The 27706-nt window shown below is 42.1% G+C and overlaps 1 protein-coding gene across 17 annotated transcripts in view; it reads left to right on the forward strand.

Annotated features, from left to right (window-relative positions):
• Positions 1-27706, forward strand: part of NFIB (nuclear factor I B) — a 298687-nt gene that overhangs the window by 88985 nt on the left and 181996 nt on the right. For 13 of the 17 annotated variants that reach the window (XR_013391119.1, XM_028711819.2, XM_028711820.2 and 10 more), the window contains exon 2: positions 19870-20401. Coding sequence is in view for 16 of the 17 variants with exons in the window: in XM_028711819.2 (XP_028567652.1) it covers positions 19870-20401 (532 nt within the window). In the remaining variant the exon portion in view is untranslated. Of the gene's footprint in view, positions 1-3072; positions 3449-13078; positions 13835-19869; positions 20402-27706 lie in introns of those variants that run through there. The other 4 variants (XM_028711821.2, XM_028711823.2, XM_028711828.2 and 1 more) reach the window with 2 other exon arrangements.

A 27706-nucleotide genomic window follows, 5' to 3' on the forward strand; every position in this document is an offset into this window, starting at 1 on the left:
CAAGGAAGTAATGTACATTTATCCACATCAAAGCTCATTCTTCTCAGGGTGGCAAGTTGAATGATATAGGAAGGAGAATTTTTCTGACCACATTGTTTAAATATTTAATTTCACTCTGCAACTGCATTGTTTTTTCCATCAGCTCAAAAGCATGGCCCTGGGTTTATAGGCTTCTTGCACATGAATGCTATGAAATTCAGGAATCTGGATGCCAAAATTAGGGTCATGGCATGAAACTTTTTTTTTTAAAGACTTGGTAAAATGATATATAAATGCAAGCTTGCATTTATTCTGGGCTTGAAGAATAAAAGTCTCTCTCTTTAATGTGCCTGTGTCCTTTTAGTCCATGCTGTTAGTGCATTGCTAGGCCAGGTTACATGAATACAAGGTCACCATATATCACACTCATCAATGTTCTCCCTTTTGACTTGCAGGATTCTTATCACTGATGAGGTTTCAGACTTTGCCTTAAAAAAAAAAAAGAAAAAAGCCCCAAATCTCTGTAATGTATTTGCAGTCATTTTAATAAAGTGTGCTATATAATGTGCAGCATTCTTTGTCTGTGGCTTTTTAACTTCTATAAACCAGAGGAGGAAACCACAGGTTCCCCCTGGCATGGAAAAAGGCCTGCAAACCAGATAATTGACTGGATGTTATGTAGTTTGCAAAGTCCATGGCACAGACCGCCTGAGCAATCACTTTCACTAAACAAAGGGAATGCAAACACTGTACAGTGCAAATTCCCTGCCCCCCCCCCCCCGGCAGATATTTTTAATGTGGGTGGCTGGGGGGAGGAATAAGACCCCAGCAATTTTCTGAGTATTTCAAGCTGCTCTCCGCCCCCTGCCCCCCCAAGTTTTGCTAATTAATTGTTCATGTGAACACTCATAATTTTTTAGAAGTTTAGTTTAAATTAATAACCAAAGGGTTGTATCCAGCTACAGATTAGAATCGCTGGAGTTAATTGACCAAAGTTAGTCGTGGCCATTTATTTCAGTGAGTCTCCTCTGAGTATAACGTTGGATAAATTGATTGTAAGGTCTTGTGCTACGCTGACAGTATTTGCCCATTTCACAAATAATTTTCAACAGTAAAACAAAAAAACCACCCCAAGATATTCAGCCAGTTTAATTTGAAAGGCGAAGCCTCTGAAGTCATTGTGACTAAGCTAATGCATGAGCATCTGGATATTTTATATTATTGCTTATAATAATATAAGTTGATAGCTTTAAAAGGAGCGTTTTATTCCTCTGTTGTCTATGCAGTTCCATAGGCTGTGCTCCAGCCTAAGAAGTCTTTCTAAATGGTGCAAGAAGAAATTTATTATTCAAATATCCCTTTATATTACAGCTCAATATTTATAGCTTGAAACATTTGCAATGCGAAAATACATTGTTATAATTTTTTTTTAAAAAAAATATCATTGTTTCTCTCTTTCATTTTATAATATTACAATGTATGCCCCCGGTGTGTTGAAACTGATTCAATTGTTTCTTAGGCAATCCTACCTTCCTTTCCTTCTTCCCTTTGGCTTTGACCCGGCTGATACTTTTTTGCTGGAGAGGACATATTCATACAGTTCTACTCAAATGAAATATGTTGGAAACCAAAGATAGGTCAAGTAAAGCTATTAAACTATGCCAGACTGCTAGAAAGGAGGAAACATAAAATGCAATTGTTAGTTTGCTTTTTTAAAAAATTGGATGCCTTCTGAGGTTTGCCTCTTGTTTCCAAATTTAACTACGTAAATGAATTGGCAGTTTGCAAAAGCCCTGGCTGGGTGTATTTCTACAATGAGGCTAATTCTGTATTCCTTGCACATCTGATATTTCCATTAACTTAGCTAGGAGGTGGGTGACCCAGACTCATACGGACAGGTACTAGTTTCACGAATGTTAAATTAGTGTCAGCTCTCCACTGGCCATTCATGTTTTTAAGATTATGGGAAATGATGCTGCAAACTCAATGCTATGTTTATTATTATTATTATTATTATTATTATTATTATTATTATTATTATTATTATTTTCAGAGACTGTCTTAAGTTTTATTTAAACAATTAAAGAAGGGGGGAGAGATAACTGTGTGTTATTGTTTAAAAGTACTACTACAAAAAAACACCCCCAAACCCCCTATTTATTCAAAGATGGTTTTTTTGGTTTTTTCCTTGCCATTCTTATTTTCTGTTTACAGCAGGCGTTGTTCTGCTGTTATCAAGCAATCGGGTTTTTAAACAAATACTGTATTCTGCACCCCCACAAAGCAATGTTGGGATTTAACGTAATTTAACTTTTAGGAGATGGGAAAATGCCTCGGTTCTTTTTTCTCTCCAGCAAGCGCGCCCCCGTTTGCGCGCGTGCACACGCGCGCGCACACACACACACACTTTTGTTTAAGAGTCTGCAGACTTCTTTGACATGCGGTGATTTCAGGGTCTCTGACCTGTCTGGAACGGCATACTTTATTGCGGGTCCCCGGCTCCGGCTCTCCCGGCGCTGATTGGCTGCTGGGATATGAATATGCAAAAAAAGCTCTCCCATGCCCTCCCTTTTCTTCTCCCTTCCCTCCCTCGGTCGGTTTCATGCAGCCGCCAGGCGGAAGCGAAGAGCCGCTGCTTCCCACGGGTTCCGAAGGAGGGAGGAGGGGAGGAAAGGAAGGCGGGAGGAGGAGGAGGAGGCGAAAGGCAGCTTGAGTGGGCGGTGCTTCAGGGGAAGCCGCCGCGGCGCTGGCCAATAGGAGCGCGGTGGAAGGAGGCCAAGTACGCAACTCCCTTCTGCAGAGCCAGACGCGCAAGGAGGGGGGGGGGGGGAGAGAAGGGGAGAAAGAGGCAGCAACACACGCACAGGCGCACACACACACACACACATGCACACACACATAGAGACCAGCCCCGCTGGAAAAAAAAGGGCTCAGCCTCTCCTGGACCACGTTCAACTCAGCAACCACAGCCTACTCTCTCCAGCCTTGAAACTCAAAAGAGGAAGGAAGATTGAAAAAGAGGGAAAGGAGGAGGAGGAGGAGGAGGAGGAGGGGGCCGCTCACTGCCTGTAGACTTTTTTTCATCTCTCTCTTTTTTTTTTTTTTTGCCTTGGCTGCTTCTTCTCCCTACCTACCCCCCGCAAAAAATCTCATCTAATCAAGATTTTTCTTCTTCCCTCTCTCCGATTGCCTTAAAAAACAAAATACAAGAGCAAATACTTCTCTTTCTTCGATTTTTTAATTTTTTTTAAAAAAAATCTCTTGTCGATTTACCTATCCATACGTTAAAAAAAAAAAAAAGACAGGCGGTTTTACTCTGGGAAAATCCAAACAAAACAAACAAACCTTTTAAAAAAACCACCCCTTGAGAAACGCAGCCCATTTGTCCACTGAGAAATGTGAAGCCAACGGTCCCGTTTTGTGTTACAGAATTCAGGATCCCATACGTTTAATGCAATACAGTACAATGGTATGTGGCATTGGAAACGATACTGTGTTTCTTTTCTTTTTTTCCTTTTTCCTTCCGAAGTTGCTTGTTGGCTGTTCTCCTTTCCCCTCCCCTCCCCCCCTCCCCAACCCCTTTGAGATGATTGTGTCTTGGTTTGCAAAGTGGTGGGCCGTATATTCGCCCCCTTTTGTCAACGTAGATCATTTCTGGCTTTCTACTCTAAAAGTAGTTGTGTTGTGTCTTGTGTGTTGCTGCTCCCCCTTATCTCCTCCCCCCACCCCCCACCCCAAGTCTTGGCAGCTTTTGTGTGTGGGTCACACTTTGAAACTGTCGGTGGGAGTTTTGTGTCCAAAAGTGCTGAACTTGGTAACATTTCCCTGCTTCCAACTTTCCCCCCTCCCTCCTTTCGCTGACGGGTCTCCGTTAAACACTTGGAAAGATTAAACACGAATTGTGGGTTTGAGTTCGTTTTGCAGCCCGGCAGTCCGTTTTTGCTTGTTGTTGTGCCTTTGCGTCCTTTTGCTAATCTGGTCTTTGCTACCCATGGCGTGTGTCTACCCCCCCCCAAAAAAAAATAATAATTAATGCAAGCGTTGCTTGTTATTAGCAAATGCATGCATGCATCTGCATTTTTGTTTGATTGCAAACTAATATGGAGATATCCAACAGTATTGTTTATTTTGCACCTCTGAAATAATATTTATTTTGTGTGTGCATGTTTGTGTGGGGCTTTGCTCGTTGTTTCCCTCCGCAGTTCTCAACTGTTGTTTTGTTTTTTCCTGGGAGGCTGTGCATTTTCCTTTTATGCTTTTCCTTCCTATTCCCCGGGTCTGTGCCTGCCTCTTCCCGCTTGTCGTCTCTCCGCCTGTGTCTGGGCCACATTTTAATGCACAATATCCCATCCATTAAGTTGTGGTTGAATGCGGAGTGTGTGAAGACTTGGCAGCTCTTGGTTTGAAGGGGGCGGGGAAAGCCAGTTCGACTTTGACACAAGATGCCAATGTGGCGTGATCTGAATTATTATGAGGGCTGCGAACATGGCCATCTTTTTCCTCCTCCTCCTCCTGCGGAAATGCTGCCATTGAACTTGAGACGGGACAGACAAGATCTCTCGGATCTCCCCCCCCCCCCGCCCCGCCCCGCTTGCAGTGCAGTGCAGTAGCTTGCAGAGGAAAAGGCGCCAAAATACACAAGATTAACGCGAGCAATTCTTTGAAGTGATCCTGAGCAACTTTTAACTAGGAAGATAGCCGGGGGGGGGGGGGGAAAGCAGCAACTACAATTAAAAACTTTTTTTTTAATGCAGCAGTTTTAGAAAAATGTTATAGCTCATTCTTTAGGATTTCCTTTGTTCTACTTGGTGAAAGTGAGGGTTGAATGAACCTGACCTTTTTTTGCAGCCAGGACAGAAACTTCTTAAGTTGTGTAACGTAAGACGTTGTGGTTTTCAGTTTTATATTTGAGGTCTGATGTTTGCATTTTCTGGTCTGCGAAATAGAGGAAGCTCGGTTATTAAGAGACACCATCAAACCATATGTGGACAGAGGTCAAGCACACAGGCTGTGAAGGAGATATGTGTGCGCACACCACAGACATTTAAATAGCTGCGTACTCAGAAGTATGCATGAATTATGTGCACACATTTCTTTGACTAGGAAAACTTTTACTAAGCGAGGACATTAATTCACAGCTTAGTAGCCAGAGTGCAGTTTCGCTCAGTGGCATTTTTAAAAATAAAATAAAATAAAATAAAAAGAGTAGCGCCAAAATGTAAACGCATAAAAATCTGATGTGCATTTAGAAATCGTGACAATTCCATTTATTTTTTTCCCAATTGCAGTCATTTTCTAATTAAGGTTAAAATTAAAGTCCTTTTTGCTGAACAGGTGAGCACATGTGTGCTTGCACATGCAAAAACAAACCCATGCCCAGGGAAACAGTTCGGCAAAGATTTGTAGCACAGTATTTAACTTGCTTTTTATTTTATTGTTCCAAGGAACACTGACTGTGTTACTGATTTAAAATGTACAGTATTGCTGTATTATGAATCTTCACGGTGTGAAACTACAATGCTTGTAAATGTTTTTAAACGCACTTAAGTTTAGTTGGAAGACTGATTCCCCACACAGGAATAGCTTTAGAACACAAATAAAGAGTTTTGAACAAGATACAGATTTTTTTTTTTTTAAGTATCAGGAGTGAATGGTAGTCTCATCCCAATGGTATATTGGGATAATAACACTAGTATGTAAATAGGAACAAACTAAAATGCAATATATGTTTTAATGTATAGAGGGGAGGAAACACATCTTTAAGTAATAGAACTTGCTGAGATAATGTACGTATTCATATTGCATCTGGGTTTTACACTGCTGGTATAAATAAAGTAGAGCTTTCACGCACAATGGACAGACTCCTATGTTATCAGTGATCCAGACATAGGGCTTTCCCTTTCTGCTTTCTCTGCCCTCTTAGAAATATAATTGCCAAAGCACTTTGGAATGTGTGTGCAAAGTTTTGCAGCATCGTGCGTTAAGGCAGAAAGAATAAGAGCATTTGTTTCTGAGCCCAATAGAACGAAACACTGAATCGCCGTCTAATAGTGGCTGGGGTGTGGGGTGGAGAAAGCTAACCCGACCTTTCAGAGTTTCTAGTTTTTGATTAAGCATACAGTTGAGCTGGCTAACCTCGTATGTTGCACTGAAATCAGTGCTGCTTGCTCGGTGAGTTTCAACTGTACATATGCTTGAAATCTAGGCAGACAGATTGGTATGCGACGTCTTTAATAACTGTGCATGTTTATACCGGCAGTAGCATAATTAACATTGTAATTTCTTAACTTAATGTTGTCCCCCAAGACAAATATAAATATATACATATGTCTGGGATGTCGGGAGCAGGGGTGAAGAGCAAGTATAAGTAACCCAGTATTCTCTGCTATCTAGACATATAATTAGAGACAAATAAGGTATGTGGCTATATTAAAAAGGTACTTTTTGTACTATGGAAAACTCTCTGTGGCCTATTTTAACTTTTGTTTCCTTTTCTTATTCACAAATGTCTAATCCTTCCCATCGCAGGAAGACTGGAGGTGTTCCACTGTAGTGTAGGCAATACAAGACTCTTAATTGGGTTTTCTCTCTCTCTCTCTCTCAGTATTCTGTGCTGTCTGATTCTTGGGTTCTGAGGACATACTTTCAAGTACTATTTAAGACAATGCTATATGTTTCATTCTCAAACAGACCAGCTAACTGACTGCTTATATCCCTCCACAGCAGTCAAAATTAAAACTTGTTATCAGAAACTATTATAGAATTGTGGACATGAGGGAAACAGTTGCAGGGTTTTCATGTGTTTTGAGCACCATCAAAAGATAAATATTCAGAAACGGATGTGCATAAGAAAAGGAAATGTACTGAGAGCTACACAATTGGTTTCTTTAAGTCATATGGTACATTTGTGTAGAATTAAAGGAGGACTTGATCTACATTTTTTGGCAGTGTATTCCTCATATTTGTCTTGCCTTCCTGTGTTGAATTATGCATACTTAAGTGCAATTTGCTATGTTTTGCCTTCTGCAGAGGAGCTATCTCTCACAAAACCTATTGCGTTAATTCAGCAAATGACACTCTACAGTAAAATATCCTCCAGGAGCATGTTTGGGGTTGGCATGTGTGTGTTACCTGTTTATGCTTCTGTATATTCTTAAGTAATTACTGTACTTTGTATCCTCGGGAGAAACTTTCTAGAGCTGGTGAATGTTGCTAGCATGTGGTTATTATGCTTAGATTATTAAAGATGGGCATTCATTTCGATGAATCACAACAGAATTTCCCCTCCCTTCTGAAGGATGTCTTTATGGAATGGGCTTGGTTGCTCTTTGCTTTCAGTCTGGTTCCTGGGAAAGCCTGCAGTCGCACTGCTGTCTGTTAAGCTCGTATTGCTGGTTTGTTGGTGTGTCAGTGAGTGAATCTGTATCTGTCGGGCACCTGAGGACAGACATACAGTCATACTGTAGTTTTCAGGAGGCTCTCCATCCCTGCACCAGACGTCACTGAGCTCGTCTCTTACTTTATTTCCTCTTATGGGAAATGAAGATTGGTTATCTGTGTTTTCACAGCTTCCTTACACTATGAATGTGTGTGTGTGTGTGTGTGTGTGTGTGTAAAAGGATCGCTTCCATAGGTGACTCTCCTCCCTTTTCTGTATTGTGATAAAGCTATCAGCTGTGCGCCATAGCAATTAGCTTATTTAATTTACCTTTCTTTACATGCATGAAAAAATGCTATGGATGATGTTCTTGCCACTGGTGGCATTTGGTTCTTGTGTATATAGCATCTTTGGCGATTACGGACCAGAACACATGTTACTGTCACCACTGTGATACCTGTGAAAATGGCCTATCCCTAGGTTATAACAGTTTGAATGACTTAACCTATACAGCCTTCATGTTACAAAGCTGTGCACCCTCTCTAAGTGTCCATCAGGGATGAGGAGCTGGGCTATGATAGTTGAGTACAACACCTCAAGTGCTTCTAAATTGTGCAAGCAAACTGGGAGAAGTTGTCATAAAGTGACTAGTGCTACAGTAACAACAGTATGGGTGCTCCAGGCCTTGGAAAGGATCAAACTAGCCAATGCAGTGTGGTATACAATTGTAGATGGGACTGATCCAATGCAAGTCTGGATATTTAATGTCAAAACGAAGTGAAGCTTTCACTTTAGTTTCTATGTTGCAGTGTTTTCTGTTTGTTAGCGGTTTGAGATCTCCCTTCAAAATCAGTTTTGTACTGATTAACGATAGTTTTGGACAGTTTGGATAGGTATGATCGCCATTTTCAAATATCTCAATGGCATGGAAGAGGGAACAAGCTTGTTTTCTTCTGCTCTAGAGGGTAGGACTTGAACCAATGGCTTCACGTTACAAGAAAGGAGATTCCGGCTAAACATACAGAAGAACTTTCTGACAATTAAGAGCTGTTCGACATTGGAACTGACTCCCACAAGAGGAGGTGGATTCTCCTCCCTTAGAGGTTTTTAAGCAGAGGTTGGATGGCCATCTGTCATGGATGCTTTAGCTGAGATTCCTGCATTGCAGGGGGTTGGACTAGATAACTCTCATGGTCCCTTCCAACTCTATGATTCCATGTACTGTCATACCTCGGGTTTCAGATGCTTCAGGTTGTGTGTTTTTGGATTGCGCAATGTGCTGAACCTGGAAGTACCAGAACGGGTTACTTCTGGGTTTCAGCGCTCGCGCAGATGTGTTAAATTGTGCTTTGTGCATGCATAGAAGCGCCAAATCGTGACCCGCGCAGACGTGGCACCGCGGGTTGCAAACGTGCTTCCCACATGGATCACGTTCGCAACCCGAGCATCCACTGTACCATGACGTTCACACTGAGAACGTAATTCTAAGATTGAAAACTACCTTGATCCACCACTCGCTTTCAGAAATGAAAGGAAGGAGACATTTAAAATGTATTCATTGTGATTACACAAAACTGATGGACTTGCTGCGAAAGTTCAGTTACATGGAAAAACAGAATTCTGTGCACATGGTGCATGTGAGGTGGTAATTATGAAACAATGGAACCATGTAAATGGAAGTACTCTGCCCAAGCCCCCGTTAGGTGATCAAAATTTTTTGGGGCTGTGCAGTCCTGCGATCTCCTTTGACCTGACATTCACATGTTAGGTGTGGACATCTGTACTGGTGAAGGCTATGCCTACATGCATAGAGCTTCCCAGGAGCTGGAACCCTGACTGCGCAGAGGTATTAAGAAGACCTTCACTTAGACCCTCTGTGTCTTAACACATGTGTCAGATGTGGGGCCTGTTCAGCCTTGAGGGTGAGGACATCTGCACAGCCATACTTCCCCTTCACCACACGGAAACTGCTAAATGTGAGTAATGTGTGAGCAAAGAGCACTTCAGACTACCCAAAAGTTCTTCACATTACAACAGTCTTTCCAACAACCCTGTAAGGAGCTAAGTCAGCAGTATTATCTCTGCTGGACAGTAGCTTGTCCAAGGCTACCGAAAAGTTCATAGCCTGAAAGGGATGCTACAACCTGGGACTTCTGCAGGTTGATCGTAAGTGTTTACTTGTGTTCCCAACAGGCATCTGGTTGGCTGCCATAAGAACAGGGTGATGGATTAGATGGGCCATTGGGCCGGTCCAGGAGGGTCTCTTATGCTCTTATGGAATATCAGTTCCAATGAAACCCATTGGTCTTAGTCTGGGTTCAGGCCTGACCAAAGGACTCAGTCAGCTTTGGTTGCCCTAATGGATGACTGTTACAGAGAGGGTTGGGGGAGTGTGACCAACCTTCTGCTTCTTGATCTCTCTTCAGCTTTCCATACCATTAACTGTGATACCCACCCCAACCAGCTCTGGAGAATGGAAATGGGGTGCACTGTAATACAGAGTAGTTCCTTCTGATCCTACCTTTGGGTCAGTTTCCAGAGAGTAGCATTGGGAGAATGCTTTTCAGCCCCCTGGTAGCTACGTTATGGGGTGCTGCAGGTCACTATTTTATCTCCAGTGCTATTAAACAGATAAATAAAGATTTTGGCTGTTTTGTGTATACACACACACACACACACATATAGTCTGGGTCATTCACAAAATTGCCATGTCTATAGTTCAGTGGTTTATTTGTTTGTTTGTTTTAGAAAGACTCTTGTTGTTCAAGAGTCACAACAGCTGAAAAAAGGTGCGTTCAAGTATGTTGGTGAATTTGTCTTTTATGGCAGTTTAATGGAGGACATGCTGAATGTTTATTCACAAGGGAAACTTCAGGTCTTTAAACCAGAATTGTCACCCCCTCCCCACCCTGTAGGCCTCAGAGCATTTTCTGATATTTTTTTTAAAATTGTGTGTGATTCACCCCGAAATAACTTTATCACATCTTATATTAGTGCAAAGCACTCTAAAGTGAAGTACTCTAAAGTGGTCACTTTACAGCACTCCTTAATAAGAGAGAGAAAAGTGTTATTTCTATGGGTTTACACCGATGGGAAGTGCACCTACAGTTGAGGTGGGCTGCCTTTGAAGGGTTAATCTGTTGGCCATAGCCATTTGCTTTGACATTACCTGCTTTGTACCAACCCCTCTCTCGTTTCCTCCCCCTCCCTCTGGCTTGTAAATTTATGGCAATTGCAGCTGCTCGACTTGGCAAGCTCCCCTCATTAAGAGACCCCTTTGAGAATGGGTTGTGTTTGAGTATTTCCCTAATGAGGACAGGACGGGGTTAAAAAGTGACCATTTCATGGTTGACTTGAACCTGCCTGCTTCTCTTGATGTGTCCTTGTGAAATGCCTGACGTGAATAAATCCCACTTTGCAAAAAAAAGAAAAGGGGGAAAAGGAAAAGTCACTGGTCCCTTCAGGACAGTTTACACAGCGGGGGAAGGGGCTGGAGGGAGAGGCCAAGGAGGAAAGTTTACCTGAGGCAGGAAGCATGCAGGCGCTGGCCTGGTGGAAGAGTCTCGCTTTTGCCTGTTTTGGTTCATCAGGTCAAAGTCTGCAGAATTTGAGGCAGGGCAGGGTGAGCGTTGGGCGCGTTTAAGCAAAGGAGTGTCCCTTATACAGCTGCAATGTTCTGGTGCAATAAGTTGGCAAATAAATTCCCCAGTTGGCAACCTAAGAAGGCTGTCCTTTTGCAACCTCTCCTTTATGTTGTCAACCCGCGAGGGGGGTTCCTTCGAGTCTGTTGCAGGAAAACAGCGAGGAGCCCTGCAGCACCTTAAATGCAAAAATATATATATAATCTTATGGCACACAAGCTTTCATGGACTAGACTACACCATGCATGGAGCAGCTGTCCTCAGGAGTTTATATATACAGGGATACAGAATGAAAAGGGAGACGGGAGACGTTCCCAAAAGTATTTTCCCGGATCTTCGCACCGTGTGAGAACCTGGTCGGCCTGCGTTGTTTTAATTCGCTTGCATTCCTTGAAGCGAAAAAAGGCTGCAACCCGCGCGCGCGCGAACTCTTTTCAGTTCCCTGGCACGAGCTGGCTGGCGAGATTGAAAGCAGACTAGTGTGTTGCTACCGCGGGCTTTTTTCCTTTCCTCCCCCCTCAGGAGGAACCCGCCACCCATTCCCTCGCTGAGCTGAGGGGCGGGGGGGAGCCCGCCGGAGAGGGACGGGAAAGCAGCCTATCCGAGCAGCGCACACGCGTGTGAGCGCGGCGGCTCCTCTGCCGCCGGGCGGGGGATAGGGGCCACGTGGAAGGGGCTCCCCGGGAGGAGGGCGTCTCCTCTCTCCCCCCCCCCAACTCCGTTCCGTCACAGGGTCTCTGCAAGAGCACGCCCAGCCCCATATTGCAACGGGGAGAGAGCGAGAGAGACCCCCCCTCCCCACTTTGCCCCCCCCCCCCAGCACTAGCTACACAATGCAGTGACCTTGGCTCCACATGCAAGGCGACAGGGTAGCGAGGTTTGCAGACGCTGCCCGTGCTGGGAATGCCTCTGCAAAGAAAGACCCCCCCGGCGCACATTTCCTCCCCCCCCCTCTCCATTCTTGTTTGGCTAATTAGTGGCGAGCTGGCAAAGTTTCCGGCTTTGTAGCCCCCCCCCCCCGCACGCCTCCCCCGCAATTGCTAGATCGAATGTCCACAGAGCGGCGGACTATTTTGTTTAAGGGGGGGTTGCTTTCCCTTGCACTTTCCCTTTTTTTTGTTCCCTCCTCCTCCTCCTCCCCACTTTTTTTCTGTGCGGGAATTTTCCAGCAGGAGCTTTTCAGGAGCGAAGTTGGGCTGTTTCCTTCTTTTGGCGCTCTCGGGGAACTTGCGCTTTGCAAATAATCTCTCTCTCTCTCCCCGCCGCCGTCCAACCCCCCCCCCCCCACCTCTCCCCAGTGTGCGTCCTCCTCTCCCAAACCCAGACGCACCCCCCTTCCTCTCTCCTTTCCCCCAGCACAGAGTTCTCCCTAACGGTTAACCGTGGGGGGGGGGGGTGGAGGAGAGGGCGACAGCGGGAGAAAGTGCAAAAGCATGTTTGCGAAATGGGCAGCAGCCGAGCTCTCGTACAGTGCGAGATGATGATTAATAAAGAGGAGAAAGGCACGGCGAGGGGAGGGGGCTCAGAAAGGAATGTGTTTGCAGCGGCAGCGGCAGCAGCTGGGGGAGGAGGAGGAGAAGGGCGAGCGTCAATGGTGTAATGAAATAATAAACCGAAATCCTGAAGTCTTAAAGGGGGGGGGGGGAGCAGACCTTGAGCGTGAGGGACGGGGGACAGGACGGACCCGAAGAAGTGCGCTCGGTGCAATGCAACCCCCCCCCAAAACACGCACATGGACACCCCCCTCCCTCCCCTTCTTGAACGTCCAGGTCTTGCAGAAAGGAGATCATAAAGGAGGGAGGGGGAAGGGGAAGGAGGGAGGAGGAGGAGGAGGAGGACGGGAAGAAGAAGAAGGGGGGGGAGAAAGAAAGAGATTGATCGTTTTGAATTTTCAAGAGATCATTTTTATTACAGTGGGCGTTTGGAAAGCAGGCTCTGAACATTATCCACAGAGAAAGGGGGTGGAGGGGAGGGAGGGGAGAGAGAGAGAGAGAGAGAGAGAGAGAGGGAGGCACAGGCTGCTGCTGCTGCTGCTGCTGCGAGAGAAGCCCGGCGGTTGCGCGCTGCTGCTGCTGCTGCTGCTGCTGCTGCTGCTGCGAAGTGTTTTGCAGCCTTGGGGGGACGCGCGCGCGCACACTCCCGGGCTGGCGCTCGAGCGCACAGGGCTCTCTCTTCCTTTGCAAACTTTCGCCTTGCCATCACCGCGCGCGCCAGGATTTCTTTCCTGCTCTGCTCCGCCGCCGCCGCCGCAGCAACCTTGAACTTTGGCAACGGGGTTTGACAGTACCGTGGTGTATCAACCCCCGCGCCGCGACAGCTTCTCCAAGAGCGATTGCAGATCCGGGAAAGAAAGAAGTGGGGGTGGTGGTAGTATTAGTAAGTGGTGGTGGTGCAAAAGGCAGCGCGAGCGAGGGAAGGGAAAAGTCTCGCCCACCCCCCTCCTCCTTAACTCCTGCTGCATTCCATCCAGCCAGCCCCCCCCCCCCACCATCCGGTTTCTCTCCCCCCCCCCGAAGCCCCAATCCACCAGCAGCCACTGCAGCAGCAGCAGCACCAAGACGGAGTCTCCGAGAACAAGAGGGTTAAAAAGTGTAGATTGGATTTCACCCCGGGAAATCCAGCGCTCGGAGTGAACTTGAATCTCTTTGGCTATTTAAGGAGGACTGGGGTTTGTCGGGAACTCGCGGCGCTCCGCGGTCGCTCCTTCTGATTCCGATTTCGCCCGATGACTGTAACATGAACAGATGAGACCCTTGCGCTTTTGATACTTTTTCTCTCCGCAGAAGTGCATTCTCAGAGCGAAGTCATGATGTATTCTCCCATCTGTCTCACTCAGGTAGATATTTGTCGCCTTTTCTTACCAATCCAAAAACAAAACAAAAACTCCACGAAACTTGCGCTCGGCAAGCGGGTGGGTTTGTAAGAGTTGCAAACTGTTCGAGCCGCTCGGACTTTATTTTTTTTTGGGGGGGGGAAACTCAACTGTATTGCATGTGTTTTGTTAAGTTGTGTAAATCTTAACTCTTCGAGGTGTGTGCGGGAAGGACGCGGGGCGGAAGAAGGAATGCAACATTTTATTTTATTTAAATGCCGGTGATGTTGCTAAATATTGTTAAATTGTTTCTGGAGGAAATAAATCCCAGTGGTTATAGATTAGAAATGTCTATAATGAAAATGTAGGTATGAATCGTATTGATCTAGACCAGAAAATACTATTGCTGCTACCATCGTTTCAGCTCTTCTGTTTAGGTATCTGAGTGACAAAGGGAGAAAGTGTTCCATTATTTTTAATTAAGCATTGACAGTGGAAACATAATATGATCCCATGCTGAATTTTATCATATACTGTATAGCCTTTCCAGTAATGTGAGGTTCGATTGAAAAGAAAAGAAAAGAAAAAGTCTCTGAGCAGTAGAAGTTCTCATTTGGATATCCAGTACATTTTTCCTGCTTCACTTCGGTTTTTGTAACTTTATAAAGTCGACGTCCAAGGTCAAAAACAAAATTAAACTTTTGCTGTCACTTTTGGCCTGCAGGCTTGCGTATTCTTTTGGACGTTAGAAAGAGTTATTTTATGTACTGCATACAAATTCTACTACTTGGTAGAACATTTGGACAAATAATGTTACAAAAAGATTTAACTGCAAATAGCTTTGATGCAAAGAAGGTATTTATAGTTTTAACATATGGTGAGTCTTTTGTGATGATTGGCAGGATAAAAGCTTTAGAATAAATAAATAAAAGAAACGGATTGCAGATTCTGATCCAATATAAATTGCAGCATAGCGCCATGTGAGATGTTAAGGGTCTATAGCGTGTAACGTTAGTACCGTTTATCGTTAAGTGGTCAGAGTATATTTCAGGTAAAATGTGAATCTCTAGGTCAGTTCTGAACAGTTCTAGTTAAAATCTTTGCAGGGTGCAATTTTAATGGTTTAATCTGCAATTATATGACTAATAGGTGTGGAAAGAAAGAAGGCTCTGAGTTGTTTAATATTTCTGTGGCATACATTGCGATATAGTTAAATAATTAAGATTTCATTTGACAATTAGAAGCCATTGTGGTTCCAAAGGACTGAGGCATTCACAGTATTGTGAATGAAGATTTAAACAATGATAAGGCTTATTCAGTGATTGGATACAGTCATGTAGCTTTTTGGCTGACACGTTTTTTATTGTTTATATTTTGTTTGGCATCAAAGTGTGATTAACTTGGGGATCTTTTCAGCAAGTGAACGTAAACTTCATTGGTGCAAAACAGGTGGGAAAAGGTGTTGCAAGATATTTGAAACATGTCAAAAAAAGAAGTCAATATCCCAGCATATAGGTATATTGTAATAGATTTAGACTTACAGCATTACAGTACCATATTTTTTCATTCACTAGGTACTCTGCTGCATGCAAAATTTGATACTTCCACCTCCATATTGGAAACATTTGCATAGAAATAAGTTTGGCTAGTTTAAGTGGAATTTGCTTACAAATACATGAACGCTGCCTTGATTTCATTATCTGCTACTCTGTGCTGATACAAGATATGTATCATAATTTACCTTTAAAGTTGAAACTTTAAAAGACACCTCCAGTTGTTATGTATATGTTATGGTCTGTTGTTATTTCCTGCCTATTTGCCTCCTTTCCTGTGCTTTTTTTTTTAAATACAATATTTTCACAAATGCTCTTGAGTGAGTTCTATCAGTTGTTTGCCATATGCATGGTTAAATATCACTTTTGGTTTATGCAAGATAAGTAGTTTGTTCAGGCTCAGTTTGTATACAACCCACTGCTCCAAACAGTTTCATGAAAAACCTAGCGATACATCATTTTAATACTTCTAGAGTGGTTTAAAGACATACCTCCAAGTTTTGAAATGAAGTTTTGTACGTCCAGCATTTTTCTAAGTCCTGTTTGCTCTGTCAATTTGCAAGTCACTAATTTCTCAATACTGAATGGCATATTGCTGTGCTGTATATACATTTGTGGGAGGGAAAAAAATCTAGCAAAATTAAACCCCAAAGCTGCCGTTCTCCCCACACTTGCACAGCAATTGATGTTTGTTGTGGTTGTAGCCCTGACAGTGCTTCATAAAATATGTGTGCACAGAAATCTTAGGAGACATTGGAGTAAAAAGAATTCAGTACGCCTGACTTTTTCCTCTTTTTCTTTGAAGTGGAAATGTTACTGTATTTTAAAAATGTGATCCGAAGCACACTAACTTGGGATCACACTCAGCTACACTCAGTAAGACAGAACAGTAAGTGAGATGTCAGCTGGAATTTCGTACCTATGAGATCTATATTTGTTATGCAGAATGGAGGATTAGTAATAGAATACTTCCCTCCTCAGTTTTGTACAATTAATAAAAGCTTTTCTTTGCTGAGGTCTGTGGCATAGATGTTAGATCCTTTTTAACGCTCAGATTCTAAGAAACTTTTTAATAGTTTCGCTGCATAAGTAGTCCAGCAAACCTAAAGGTTTCGCTATAATTTATTTCTCCCCTACATTGCTTTTGATTCAGTTTAGAACAGAAAAAGTCAATTAAAGCAGCTTGCATACCTTTAAACATATTGTTATGGAGTCATCTTTTTGTGTGTGTGTGTGGGGGGGGGAATAGTCTCCTACATCTACTAGAAAATGAATTGAAGGGAAGGACAGAAGGTGTTATGTGAAAATACTTTTCCATGTTCCTATTCTGGAGAGAGAACTTGACCATTTTATACTACAGTTACAGAATAGATATAAACCGTTTTAAATAAACAATTTTTGTACCAATTGTCCATGCATGCAAATTGCCATACAATGCGTACAATGTACAAATTGCCAATGCACGTTAGAACATTTGAAAAGCTTTTTCTAACTGTAGCTTGGTTGCAAAATGCAATTATGATTGCTGATTATTCATGTTAATTCTTGCCACATGCAATTGCAACATGCATCTTTATTTGCAGTGTTTTGTCTGTCAGTACACTCCGCAAAATACCATCTTTCATAAATGACCCTTTAAACAGTTTTGAGGAGAATGTCTATATGTCAGGTCTCAGCTAGAATAAACTTTGAGTTGTTTATTTTCAAGCATTTTAAAAAAAATATCCCAGGTGTATATTGAAGATTTTAGAGTTATTCTATGCTACAGCAAAATGGAAGGGTTTGGTATTAGGGTTTAATTTTAATTTTATTTAAAAAATATATGTTTCATGTTTAAATAACATCTGTTCTTATTTCCACTTTCATGGCAGTAGATTTGTTTCCTCATAGCTTTGCATCCATTATGCTCCTGATTTTAGCAGGTCCTTACATAGCTGAAATATGCAAAATTTAGGTGTATTGTCTGGACTGAATTAGTAAGTTCCATTGAATTTGATGGGGTTTACTTAAACATGCTTAGAAATGGTGCTTTATGGCAGTATTTGGTGCATGCCTAAAAGTAATGCTGAAGTCCGAGGCTTCACAATTTTCTTGGTAAGATCCACAATACTGTACTTGGACTATATCACTGACAGATAGGGTACTTCCTTGGCATCAGTGTTACGCTGTCTTAAATCTATTTTGCACAGTAATTTTAAAACTACCAGATACCACCACTTCACTCATTTCTTGCAAATTGGCCTGCATTGCCACTTTCCTTCCATATACATTATTAAAGTCCAGAGTTCTGGAATAGCTGTTTTGCACGGTCAATTCTTTTCTGAAGGAAAGAAATAAACTGTAGTAGTTAACAAAACAAAAAAATAGCATTGAGATAAGGAAGTCTTATCATGGGCTGTGGTTGCTCTGAACTGTGTTGCCTTCCCACACAAAGAGCAGATTGTGGTTTAACTCTTTCCATGGTGTAGCCCTCAAAGTGACAGAAATCTTCAAAACTCTACTGATCACTTTACTTAATGATTCTTTTGCCACTTTGCTTCACTTTATATTGTAATGATTTTGAGTACTATCCATTCTATTTTAGTTCATTTCCCTCTCTATAGAAAGGGAAGGTTTATGTTTAAAAAACCAAACCTGCAGTAATTCTGAAGACCTCTATTTTCTTTATGTCTAAAAATGCAAGGCTTAGTATACAGAACATTAGGTAACAAAAATACAAGCATAGCTTTATTTGTTCAGTACTAACTTCTTGGGTCGAAAACCAGCAGCTTGCACAATCTATGCAGTAATTATAAAAGCAATAAAATATACTCAATCTTTTAATCTAATGTGCACCTCCATCCTAAATATATATTGTATATAAAATAGTTCATTTAAATCAGTTTGACCTGTTTTCAAATTTAACAGGTGTTACTATCAGTGTGTTTTAACATTTTGCCCTCCTGAAAAATACAGTTTGAATTTCTAAGGGAACAATTGTAGCATCAGCATTATATTCCTTGTAACATGACTTCGGCGTTTAGTTTGAAAGTACATGGAGTGATTTTTTTTTAATTAAAAAAACAGTTAAAAACAGTCTAAGAAGAAAAAATTAACTTTAGAACCACTCAGAAATGCATATACCAAAGGTTGGGAAGCAACAATAGTGCTCTTTTTTGGCACAGTTTTCTTTTAAAACCATACATTAACTTGCCATGTGTGTTTAGGCTGTTTTGGTTACAAAATAATTACGTTTGTGACAGAAAGAAATGTCTGTAAGATGAAACCTTGAGCATCTTCCACTTCATAAAGTAACGTAATTGCCAAAAGTAATAAATACAATCTAAATTGCAATAACTATCAAAATTAGGAAAATAATATATGAATCTTCAGGAATAGCCTGATGATAGGAAGAGCCCTCTATAACTATAAATAAATAACACGTATTTTAGAAAAGCAGGATTTACCCAACGATGCAGTGTTAATGTCACTCTGCCACAGACAGCTGAAGCACAAAGAATGCAAAGTTTGTGCCAAGTTGTCCATTTTCATTGTATGCCTGAGATAGATTTTTTTTGGGGGGGGGGGGCAAATAGTTGCCACATACTCGTGACCAGATAACAAAATAACTAACACTGTAAGGCATTGAACCCCCCAGAGTAGAGTGGAGCAAAATTGCTGGGACAGCAATAATGATGCGATTTTAATTCTTGAGTGCGTAAAGTTTTGTTTCACAAAGTTATGAAAGGAAAGGTAGAATTGTGCGGTGCATAAAACTTAGGTGGTTTGGCTCTTGTTGTACATGATGTTCCTTTTTGCCTCCTTTCCTTAACTTCCCCATGCTTTCCGAAGGCATCATCAGCGCTGGAATGACCCTGTTTCAGCGCTGGAATGTTGGGCGATTGATAAGAGAAATGGATCAAATTTTATGAGCGCATGCTCTTTGCTGAGCTATCAGTCTCTCGCTGACAGCGTGCTCCAAAAGTGGGAACTGTATAGCACCGCACTTATCACGCATATGCTTTGTGTTTCTGTGCCACGGGGAAGAGAAATGTGTGGTGCAATTCACACCTACCTTCTTAAGGGTTCTGCTGGGATGTCTTAGCAAAAATGGTACTGTAGCTTGTCGCACATCTGAACTGCAAATGTTAGAAGCCACTTATTGCTCTATTTTATTTTAAGAAGCAGTTATATTTGAGTTGTCATTTGGGGGCCAAAGACGAAGGGCTGTGTGTGGATGGGGCCCAAATCTGATACAAACCAAAACTCCATGTGAATTCCAGAAATTAAATGTGGAAGTATTTTTAGAGCAGTTATTTATAATTTTTTTGGAAGTTGAAACTGTGGTGAAATAAAACGAAAAGCGCCTAGTGATCATGGTATTAAAGCCTTTTTTATATATATTCATTTTTTTACTTTAGAAATGGGGGGGGGGACTGTTGCTCTTGCTTTCACCATGCAAACAGAACTGATCTTTCAGTTTCTCTCTCTCTCCCCCCTACCCCACCCTGTTTCTTCTCCTAACAGGATGAATTTCACCCATTCATTGAGGCACTTCTCCCACATGTCCGTGCAATCGCCTACACCTGGTTCAACCTTCAGGCTCGAAAACGCAAGTACTTTAAGAAACATGAAAAGCGAATGTCAAAGGATGAGGAAAGAGCAGTCAAGGACGAGCTACTTAGTGAAAAGCCTGAAATTAAACAGAAGTGGGCTTCCAGGCTTCTCGCCAAACTGCGCAAAGATATCCGCCAAGAGTACCGGGAGGATTTTGTGCTAACTGTTACCGGGAAGAAGCACCCGTGCTGTGTGTTGTCCAATCCTGACCAGAAGGGTAAGATTAGGAGAATCGACTGCCTGCGACAGGCAGACAAAGTCTGGCGTCTGGATCTAGTCATGGTGATCCTCTTTAAAGGTATCCCTTTGGAAAGTACGGACGGAGAGCGACTCATGAAATCCCCCCATTGCACAAATCCAGCACTTTGTGTTCAGCCACATCACATAACAGTATCAGTCAAGGAGCTTGATTTGTTTCTGGCGTACTACGTGCAGGATCAAGGTAGGTTACTTGCCTTGTATGAATATGTTGAACCCCCTTTAGACCTTTCTCCTTTAAGCCCTAGCATATGCATATATATTTCCCTGCATACATGTACACAGGTGCATGCTAATTTGCATATTTGTACATTTAAGTGACATGTATTTCTGAGAATGCATGCCAAGCTTTTGTTCCAAAAGGGAAGTTCGAAATATTGGGGAAGCTTTCAGCATGTGTTGCAGAGCAGAAGTTTTAAAATGTTGGTAAACCTATTGATACAAGCAAATGAGCAAAAGCTATATGCACTTACTTAAACAGATTCATATCTGTTTATATCAGATCTTGCCTCCTATCTCTTTCATGGTTTTAGCAAGGAAACGCTCTAACCCCTACAAAAAAGATTCAGTTTTAGAGTATGGCCTGTGTAGCATCTGGATATTAATATGCACTAAGCGCTCGTTGTATGAACATCTCGTGTTGTTCAAGGCACAATTGGTGTTCGTAGCTTGATCTTTCTCCAAATATTTCTGCAAATTATAATTTCCATAACATACACAAACTTTAAAAATGTTGCTTCAATATGGAAATGTGAAGTTACATTAAAATGTAACAAAACACATAAGCGGTCACTATCAGAACTGTTTGTATACTTAGATTATTGCTTTCCATTTTATGTATTTTCGGTAATAAATCCCAGGTAAATGAATGTTTTGTTTTCAAGTCATACAACAAACATGTTTCGAGAAGTGAACTTACATCCCATAATGTTTGGAGATGGTGGCTTTTTGCATAAATCGGCCTGGTGTTGGAAGGTAGTTAAAAGAAAGACAGCAGGTCATATTTTTTGTCCAAGTATAAAAGAAGGATATGTTATGTAACTTAATGATGAAATTAAAAGTAAAATGGGTGGTGGTGGTTTGGCTTGTGATTTTCACCTACAATTTAAAATACTTTGAAAGTTGAATATTCTGTTTCAGTTTACATGATTCCATCCTTGTTTGCCATGCTTAGTCCTAACTTCACATGGAGTCGTTATATAATAAAATATGACTAAGTATCTGTTGTAGGATTGATGTATACTAATGAAAATACTTTCCTGTTCTCATTTCTAGCAGTAAGAAACATAAACAGAATTAAGGGCCCCAATTCAGAGCAACTTCAATTGATAAAAATATCAACTGGACTTAAATTACTACCGATTTCAATCTCATTGATTTCAATGTGATTTAAAGACAGTTTCCTTCCAGTTGCGGCCCAGCTGTTTTGCTGTGATTTTCATCTGAAAATTATGATACATGACTCTTAAGACTGCAATCCTATGCAGGGTTGCGAAAGGGTAAACATCTTTAGGATTGTGCTGCAAATTAATCTTGGAGGAAGGAGGAAATAAGCTATGGTGTTTGCATATGCATTTTGTTATGTATATGCTAACACAAATGCATTGTGTTAAAAATGAATTATTATTATTTTTTGCACCTCAAAGTGTTTTTAAGGAAGGCTATAACCAGGTGATGTGTGCCTCATGCACACCAGAAAGTCAAATGCAGATGAAAACAACGTAGCTATAGCATCTCTTGTACCTGCCTACCTGTTCTTAAGATGCTGTGCTTTGAAGTTGATACATATTCCACTTGAACTGAGAGCAGGGCTGAGATGGAGAACACCATTTTGCTAGTGATACCTAGTGGATGTTTTCGGTTTTCACTAAATCAGCCTGAATCATACAATCATTCCGAATTTTTCATCCTTTCTGCAGTTACTGCGAAAAATAACAGTGGATGTAAAGTTGGTACATATTTTTGTACCAAGTCACCTTTGAGAAAACCTTCCATTTATTGCATACTATGCGTCCTCTTTGTATGCTATCAGGGTTTTGTTTTGTTTTTTGTGGGAGACGGCAAAATCTGCTAAACGACTAGTATTTCTATGCTTGAAATAATAGGTCCTTGGCTGTTTTCCTTTATATATATAAAAAGGATTCTCTCCCCCCCCCCTTTTTTTAAAAATGGTTCTCAGAATAGTCTGCGCTCTCAATCTCATTTTTGTGTTTTGGCAGGCAAGGCACCAAGGGTTGCTAGGCTTGCAAAAGGTATAAGCACAATGTCAGTCAGAGTAATGATCTCTTTTATAGCGGATTGGTCTTCTATTTTGGTATATGAAAAATCTATTTGGTAATGCCTCATCAATAAGGCGTAGTAATCTAATCAGTTGTTGGACAAGGTGGGGGATTTTTTAAAAAGGACAAAGTTCTTAAATGAATGAAAGGATAAAATAAGGCACATGTTTAAACGTTGGCGAAAAGCATGTGGAAGAACAGTTTGAGTGCCAGTAATGGTTGCCAGTGGCACCAGGATTGGCATCGGACCCTCTTTGTTTAGCCTAGAATGCCTGTGATTTGTTGGTTGGCATCCGCATTGCAGAGCAGAGAGCAATGTTACAATATATTGAGAATTTCCTGATCTAGAAATGTCAGTCCTTTTTTTGTGCTTTGACAAAGAGGATTTCTTCTACTTGCTTCCCAGATCTGTACTGGAAGAAGAAATATAGACCAGTCTATCAAGTTTTTGTTGACAAGCTTTATCTGACTCTCCTTCCCAGCCATTCCCCTCAAAACTCTCCCTGTCTCTCCTTCACTTCCTTTTTGGTGTTTTTTTTTTTTGCTACGGGTCTACTCTTAGAATTTGCAGGACACAAGCGAAATTAAACGTTACTTGATACACTTGCTTGCGTTCGTACCGCTTTTATGGGGAAACAAATTAGAATAAAATGATTTCCTAGTCCACAGGTGTTCAGAACACGCAGCACAGAATAAATACTTTTTTAAAAAGGAAAGAAAGAAAGGTTTTCCTCCTTGTTCCAGTGTTTCTTGGATTCATCTTAATGTTAAATGTTGTGAAAGCTATACATCGCTTGAAGGAAACAGGTTTCATGGGCTTGTTTCTGATGTTTGGTTCAAGCTGTGTTTCAGTCCATAAAATCATTTGGTAGTATTTGATTCAATCAGTGCAGCTCTTGTGCTGTGTTCCGTTTCTACAAGAACCGCCATTTTGTTTGTCAAGTGTCGGCAGAGTGGGGGAGGATAAAGCAGACAATGTGCTTGATGCCAATAATGGTTGCCAGTGGCACCGAGGTTGGCATCAAACCCTCTTTGTCTAGTTGCTGAATGCCTTTGATTCGTTGGTTGGCATCTGCATTGCAGTGGGCACATTGGAAAGTTTTTTTGACAATCGCTGAATGAAAGCTGTTGTATTTGTTTGCCGCAGTAGAACTTCAGATAATAGAAATCCTTCGTCTAATAGATAACTTTTTTTCCCAGTTCTGTAGTAGCAGATTGTTAAAGTTCCAATTCTTTCTCCCCCGAAGCACACTTTTTTGTTTGTATTTCTCTTCTACAGAATTTAATTCTTCCGTTGTCTGCTATACTTTTGACACTCAAAAGACATTGTATGGCATTATTATACATACTGTAAGCTGTATTGTACAGCTCAAAATTATGGATGTGTTCAGTTTATCTTTTGTTGGTCTGTGACCGAAATAAAGTTTGATACTGCTACTGATCACTAAAAAGGCAATAACAACAATGACATCATCTATCTATCATCTATCAATCTAAGCTTGTGTAGGTCTTGGTATGTGTCACATAATTGCCACATGTTTTTCATTCTGGTTATATTACACTGTTCCTATTTTCGTACATTGTTTAAAAGTAAGATATTAAGAGAGTTGTGAAAAAGCTTTCATTTCCAAACCAAGAGTTCAGCAGAAACTCACCAGACTTTCCAGCAAATAGATGCACTTCTGCCAAGTGTGCTTACTTCTGATGCACTTGAATGTCCAGATTTTAAAACATCTAAATACCTTTCTGTTTAGCTGCATGGGTTGGCTACCGGAGACCAGTGAAAAGGCCAAGTCATTTCTGTTGATGTTTCCTAGATGGTTAGCATTAATACTGTTTTCTGACTAACCACCATTATCTTGTTAATTAGTAAGATGGATTAGCAGTTCTACCCAAAGGGCTGCACTAAAGGAAGTCTGGCTTGCGTGAGCCCCTGAATCGCCAGACTGTGTCCTGTCTGGTATTAAAAAAGGGAGGGGAAGAGGGTGATTGCTGGAGGGGGGGGGGATGGTGGACGAGGAACTGCTCTGTCCCTAGAAAAAAAAAAGCAAGGACTGCACATGAGAAAAACTTGATTATCACAACTCGCTAAGAAATGCATAGATAGCAACTCTTCTGTGTTGGCAAGCCACATAACTTCAACATCTTGTAGTTTACGTGATGCTTACTGGTATGTGTATTATTTTGGAGGAGTGGCAGTACCTGACAGCATAAAGGCATTTTTTCCTGACCATTTTACTCAGAGCTGAAGTTTCAGTGGCATTCAAGTTTTGCATTAACTCACACTTCACTGGTATTCAGCCATGCTTATTCAGCGGTGCTTATTTGAAACTTAACTAACTCCTGAGTTTAATGAGATTTGCTTCCAGGTTCTGTGGCATAAACCACTGAGCCTCTTGGGCTTGCCGATCAGAAGGTCGGCAGTTCGAATCCCCACAACAGGGTGAGCTCCCGTCGCTCGGTCCCAGCTCCTGCCAACCTAGCAGTTCGAAAGCACACCAAAAAAGTGCAAGTAGATAAATAGGTACTATTCCAGTGGGAAGGTAAACAGCGTTTCCGTGCACTGCTCTGGTTTCGGTTAAGTTCTGCTGGCCACATGACCTGTAAAAGTTGTCTGCAGACAAACGCTGGCTCCCTTGGCCTGTAAAGCAAGATGAGTGCCTCAACCCCAGAGTCGTCTGTGACTCGACTTAACTGTCAGGGATCCTTTTTACGTGACCAGTAGATTGCAGCGAAATTGGCAGCATCTTTGGAAAACCCAGGCAATCCAGTTATCTGTGTTTTGTTTTGGGCATTTTTTTTCGGGAATCGCATTTTAAAAAATAAATTCGGCTTGACAGTGAGTGTGAAGTGAACAGAACTTTTAAAATCCAATGCAGTCTTCTAAACAGTGGCGGGCAACCTATGGCCCTCAGAATGTTGTTATAGTGCAGCTCTCGTCCATGCTAGCCGGGGCCGATTCCAACCTGGAAGACCATAGGCTTCCTCCCTCCCACTTGTAGACACAGTACTTGAACACAGCTCCGGTATTGTAAAAGGCTTGATTCCAAACTTTACTACAATGCCCAAACATAGATCAGATTACACATTTCAGAAGCTCACAACAGAGTAAGCTGCATGGGTAGATATGGACTAAGATGTTGGCCCAGCCACTGATATCCCCCTGTGCTCCATATCTGAAGAGCTGGGTGAGCTCAATTGTTCATGCACTTGTTGTCCTGAGCCACAGGACTAGGCAAGCAAGTAAGCATTTCTGCCAGTGGGCTGAGTCTGCTTCTGCTGTCACCATCATCTCAGTGTCCTTGGCGTTGAAGGCAAAGCTGACATGCCTAGATCACCATCTGATCTGGTCTCAGCCACCGCTCCTGAGGGTGGGGGAAGTAAAGGTAAAAGGTATAGGACCCTTGGATGGTTCAGTCCAGTCAAAGGCGACTGGGGTTGCGGCGCTCATCTCGCTTTCAGGCCAAGGGAGACAGCGTTTGTCCACAGACAGCTTCCCGGGTCATGTGGGCAGCATGACTAAACCGCTTTTTGTGCAACAGAACACCGTGACGGAACCCAGAGTGCACAGAAACGCCGTTTACTTTCCCACCAGAGCGGTACCTATTTATCTATTTGCACTGGTGTGCTTTCGAACTGCTAGGTTGGCAGGAGCTGGGACAGAGCAACGAGAGCTCATCCTGTCGCGCGGATTCGAGCTGCCGACCTTCTGATCTGCAAGCCCAAGAGGCTCATTGGTTTAGACCACAGCGCCACCCGCGTTCCATAGGATGGCAAGTACTTCCCTGATGGGAGGTGGTGCTGGAGTCATGTCTGGTGGCTCTGCTGCCACATTAAGGTCAGCTGATGACAGGACTATCTCCAGACAACCCACTTGGCCCTTCTCCAGCACCCAAATCATTGCCTTCTAGACAGCCGGCCCCCTCACCATAATCTAACTTCATACTTTCTTCCTAATCCTCTTCCTACTCTGACCAGCTCTGCCATGAAGCTTTCACCGGGCTCTTGACAATAGGTTTCCCATGCCTACTTTAAAATTACACACACCTTTGCATTATAGTATGCCTAAGAAGGATATGTAGTAATAATTCTTTTTAATGCATCGGAAGTCATCTTTTTCAGCTGTGAAAACACTTAAGGTATAATCTTCTTGCTTTGGATTCGTCTTTTTGTCTTTATTAGTGAATTATTAGTGTTACTCAGGTTTAGTGGTATTAACAGCATAACCTGTTACTGCTTACTAATGCAGCTGTTGTAGTATCAGGTCTGCATCTCCACCACTGCAACTTTAAGTAGGCCCATTTAAGACACTAAAAGGATGATACTGAATTAATAATCTCGCCCATGGAAAAATACCAGTGGAGGAATGAATACATTTGAAAGACTGTATGAATTCAGTATCTTTGTTGTATTATGGAACAACAGTTGAGTATTTGTTTTTGGTCTGTTGACTGTAAAGTTGATATTATCTGTACCATTTTTATCCCACTCCTCATCCAAAATAGGCTCCCAGAGTAGCTTATAAATGTCAGTGATAAGACAGTCCCTGCCCTTAGGTGTAGAATCTAAAATACATGACGCAAAAGGAAAAGGTGTGGAGAGCGATGATAGAAAAAAGCAAACCCAGGCACTGTTTCTTATTTTATTTATTTAAAAGCACGCACTGCAACATGAAAACAATAAACAGTATAATTGAAACAAAACATAAAACCAGTTAAACAGTAGCACAAAGCCTTATCAAAACAGGAATCTAGAGCATTCAAACAAATAAAAACAGGGAACCGTCTCATGAGTCAGGGAAGACCTGGACTAGATGATATTTCTTTACAAGATGTGTAATGGAGCTGATGATCGCTGATTCATGTATGGCAAAAGGAAGGTCATTCCAAAATACGGGGAAAAGTGGGAAATGCTCACGTTGGGTCACTGCCCTATGATATTTTGTAGGATGCAGTAGCAGGACCAGAATATTCCCCCAGATGATCTAAGCGGCCTTGCAGGTCAGTACAGGAGCAGGTGCTCTTGCAGAATTCTTGTAGTGACCAGTTTGAATGGAAAGATTTCAAGATTATCTTGCCAGAGTGGTGCATCCTTTGGTTAGCTCCTCCTTGGACTACTGCAATGCGCTCTATGTGGATATATGCGCTCTACCTTTGAAGGTAACTCGGAAACTGCAACTAATCCAGAATGCAGGAGCTAGACTGGTGACT

The sequence above is a fragment of the Podarcis muralis genome, chromosome 17 (genome assembly GCF_964188315.1).
Source record: "Podarcis muralis chromosome 17, rPodMur119.hap1.1, whole genome shotgun sequence".
Lineage (NCBI taxonomy): Eukaryota > Metazoa > Chordata > Lepidosauria > Squamata > Lacertidae > Podarcis > Podarcis muralis.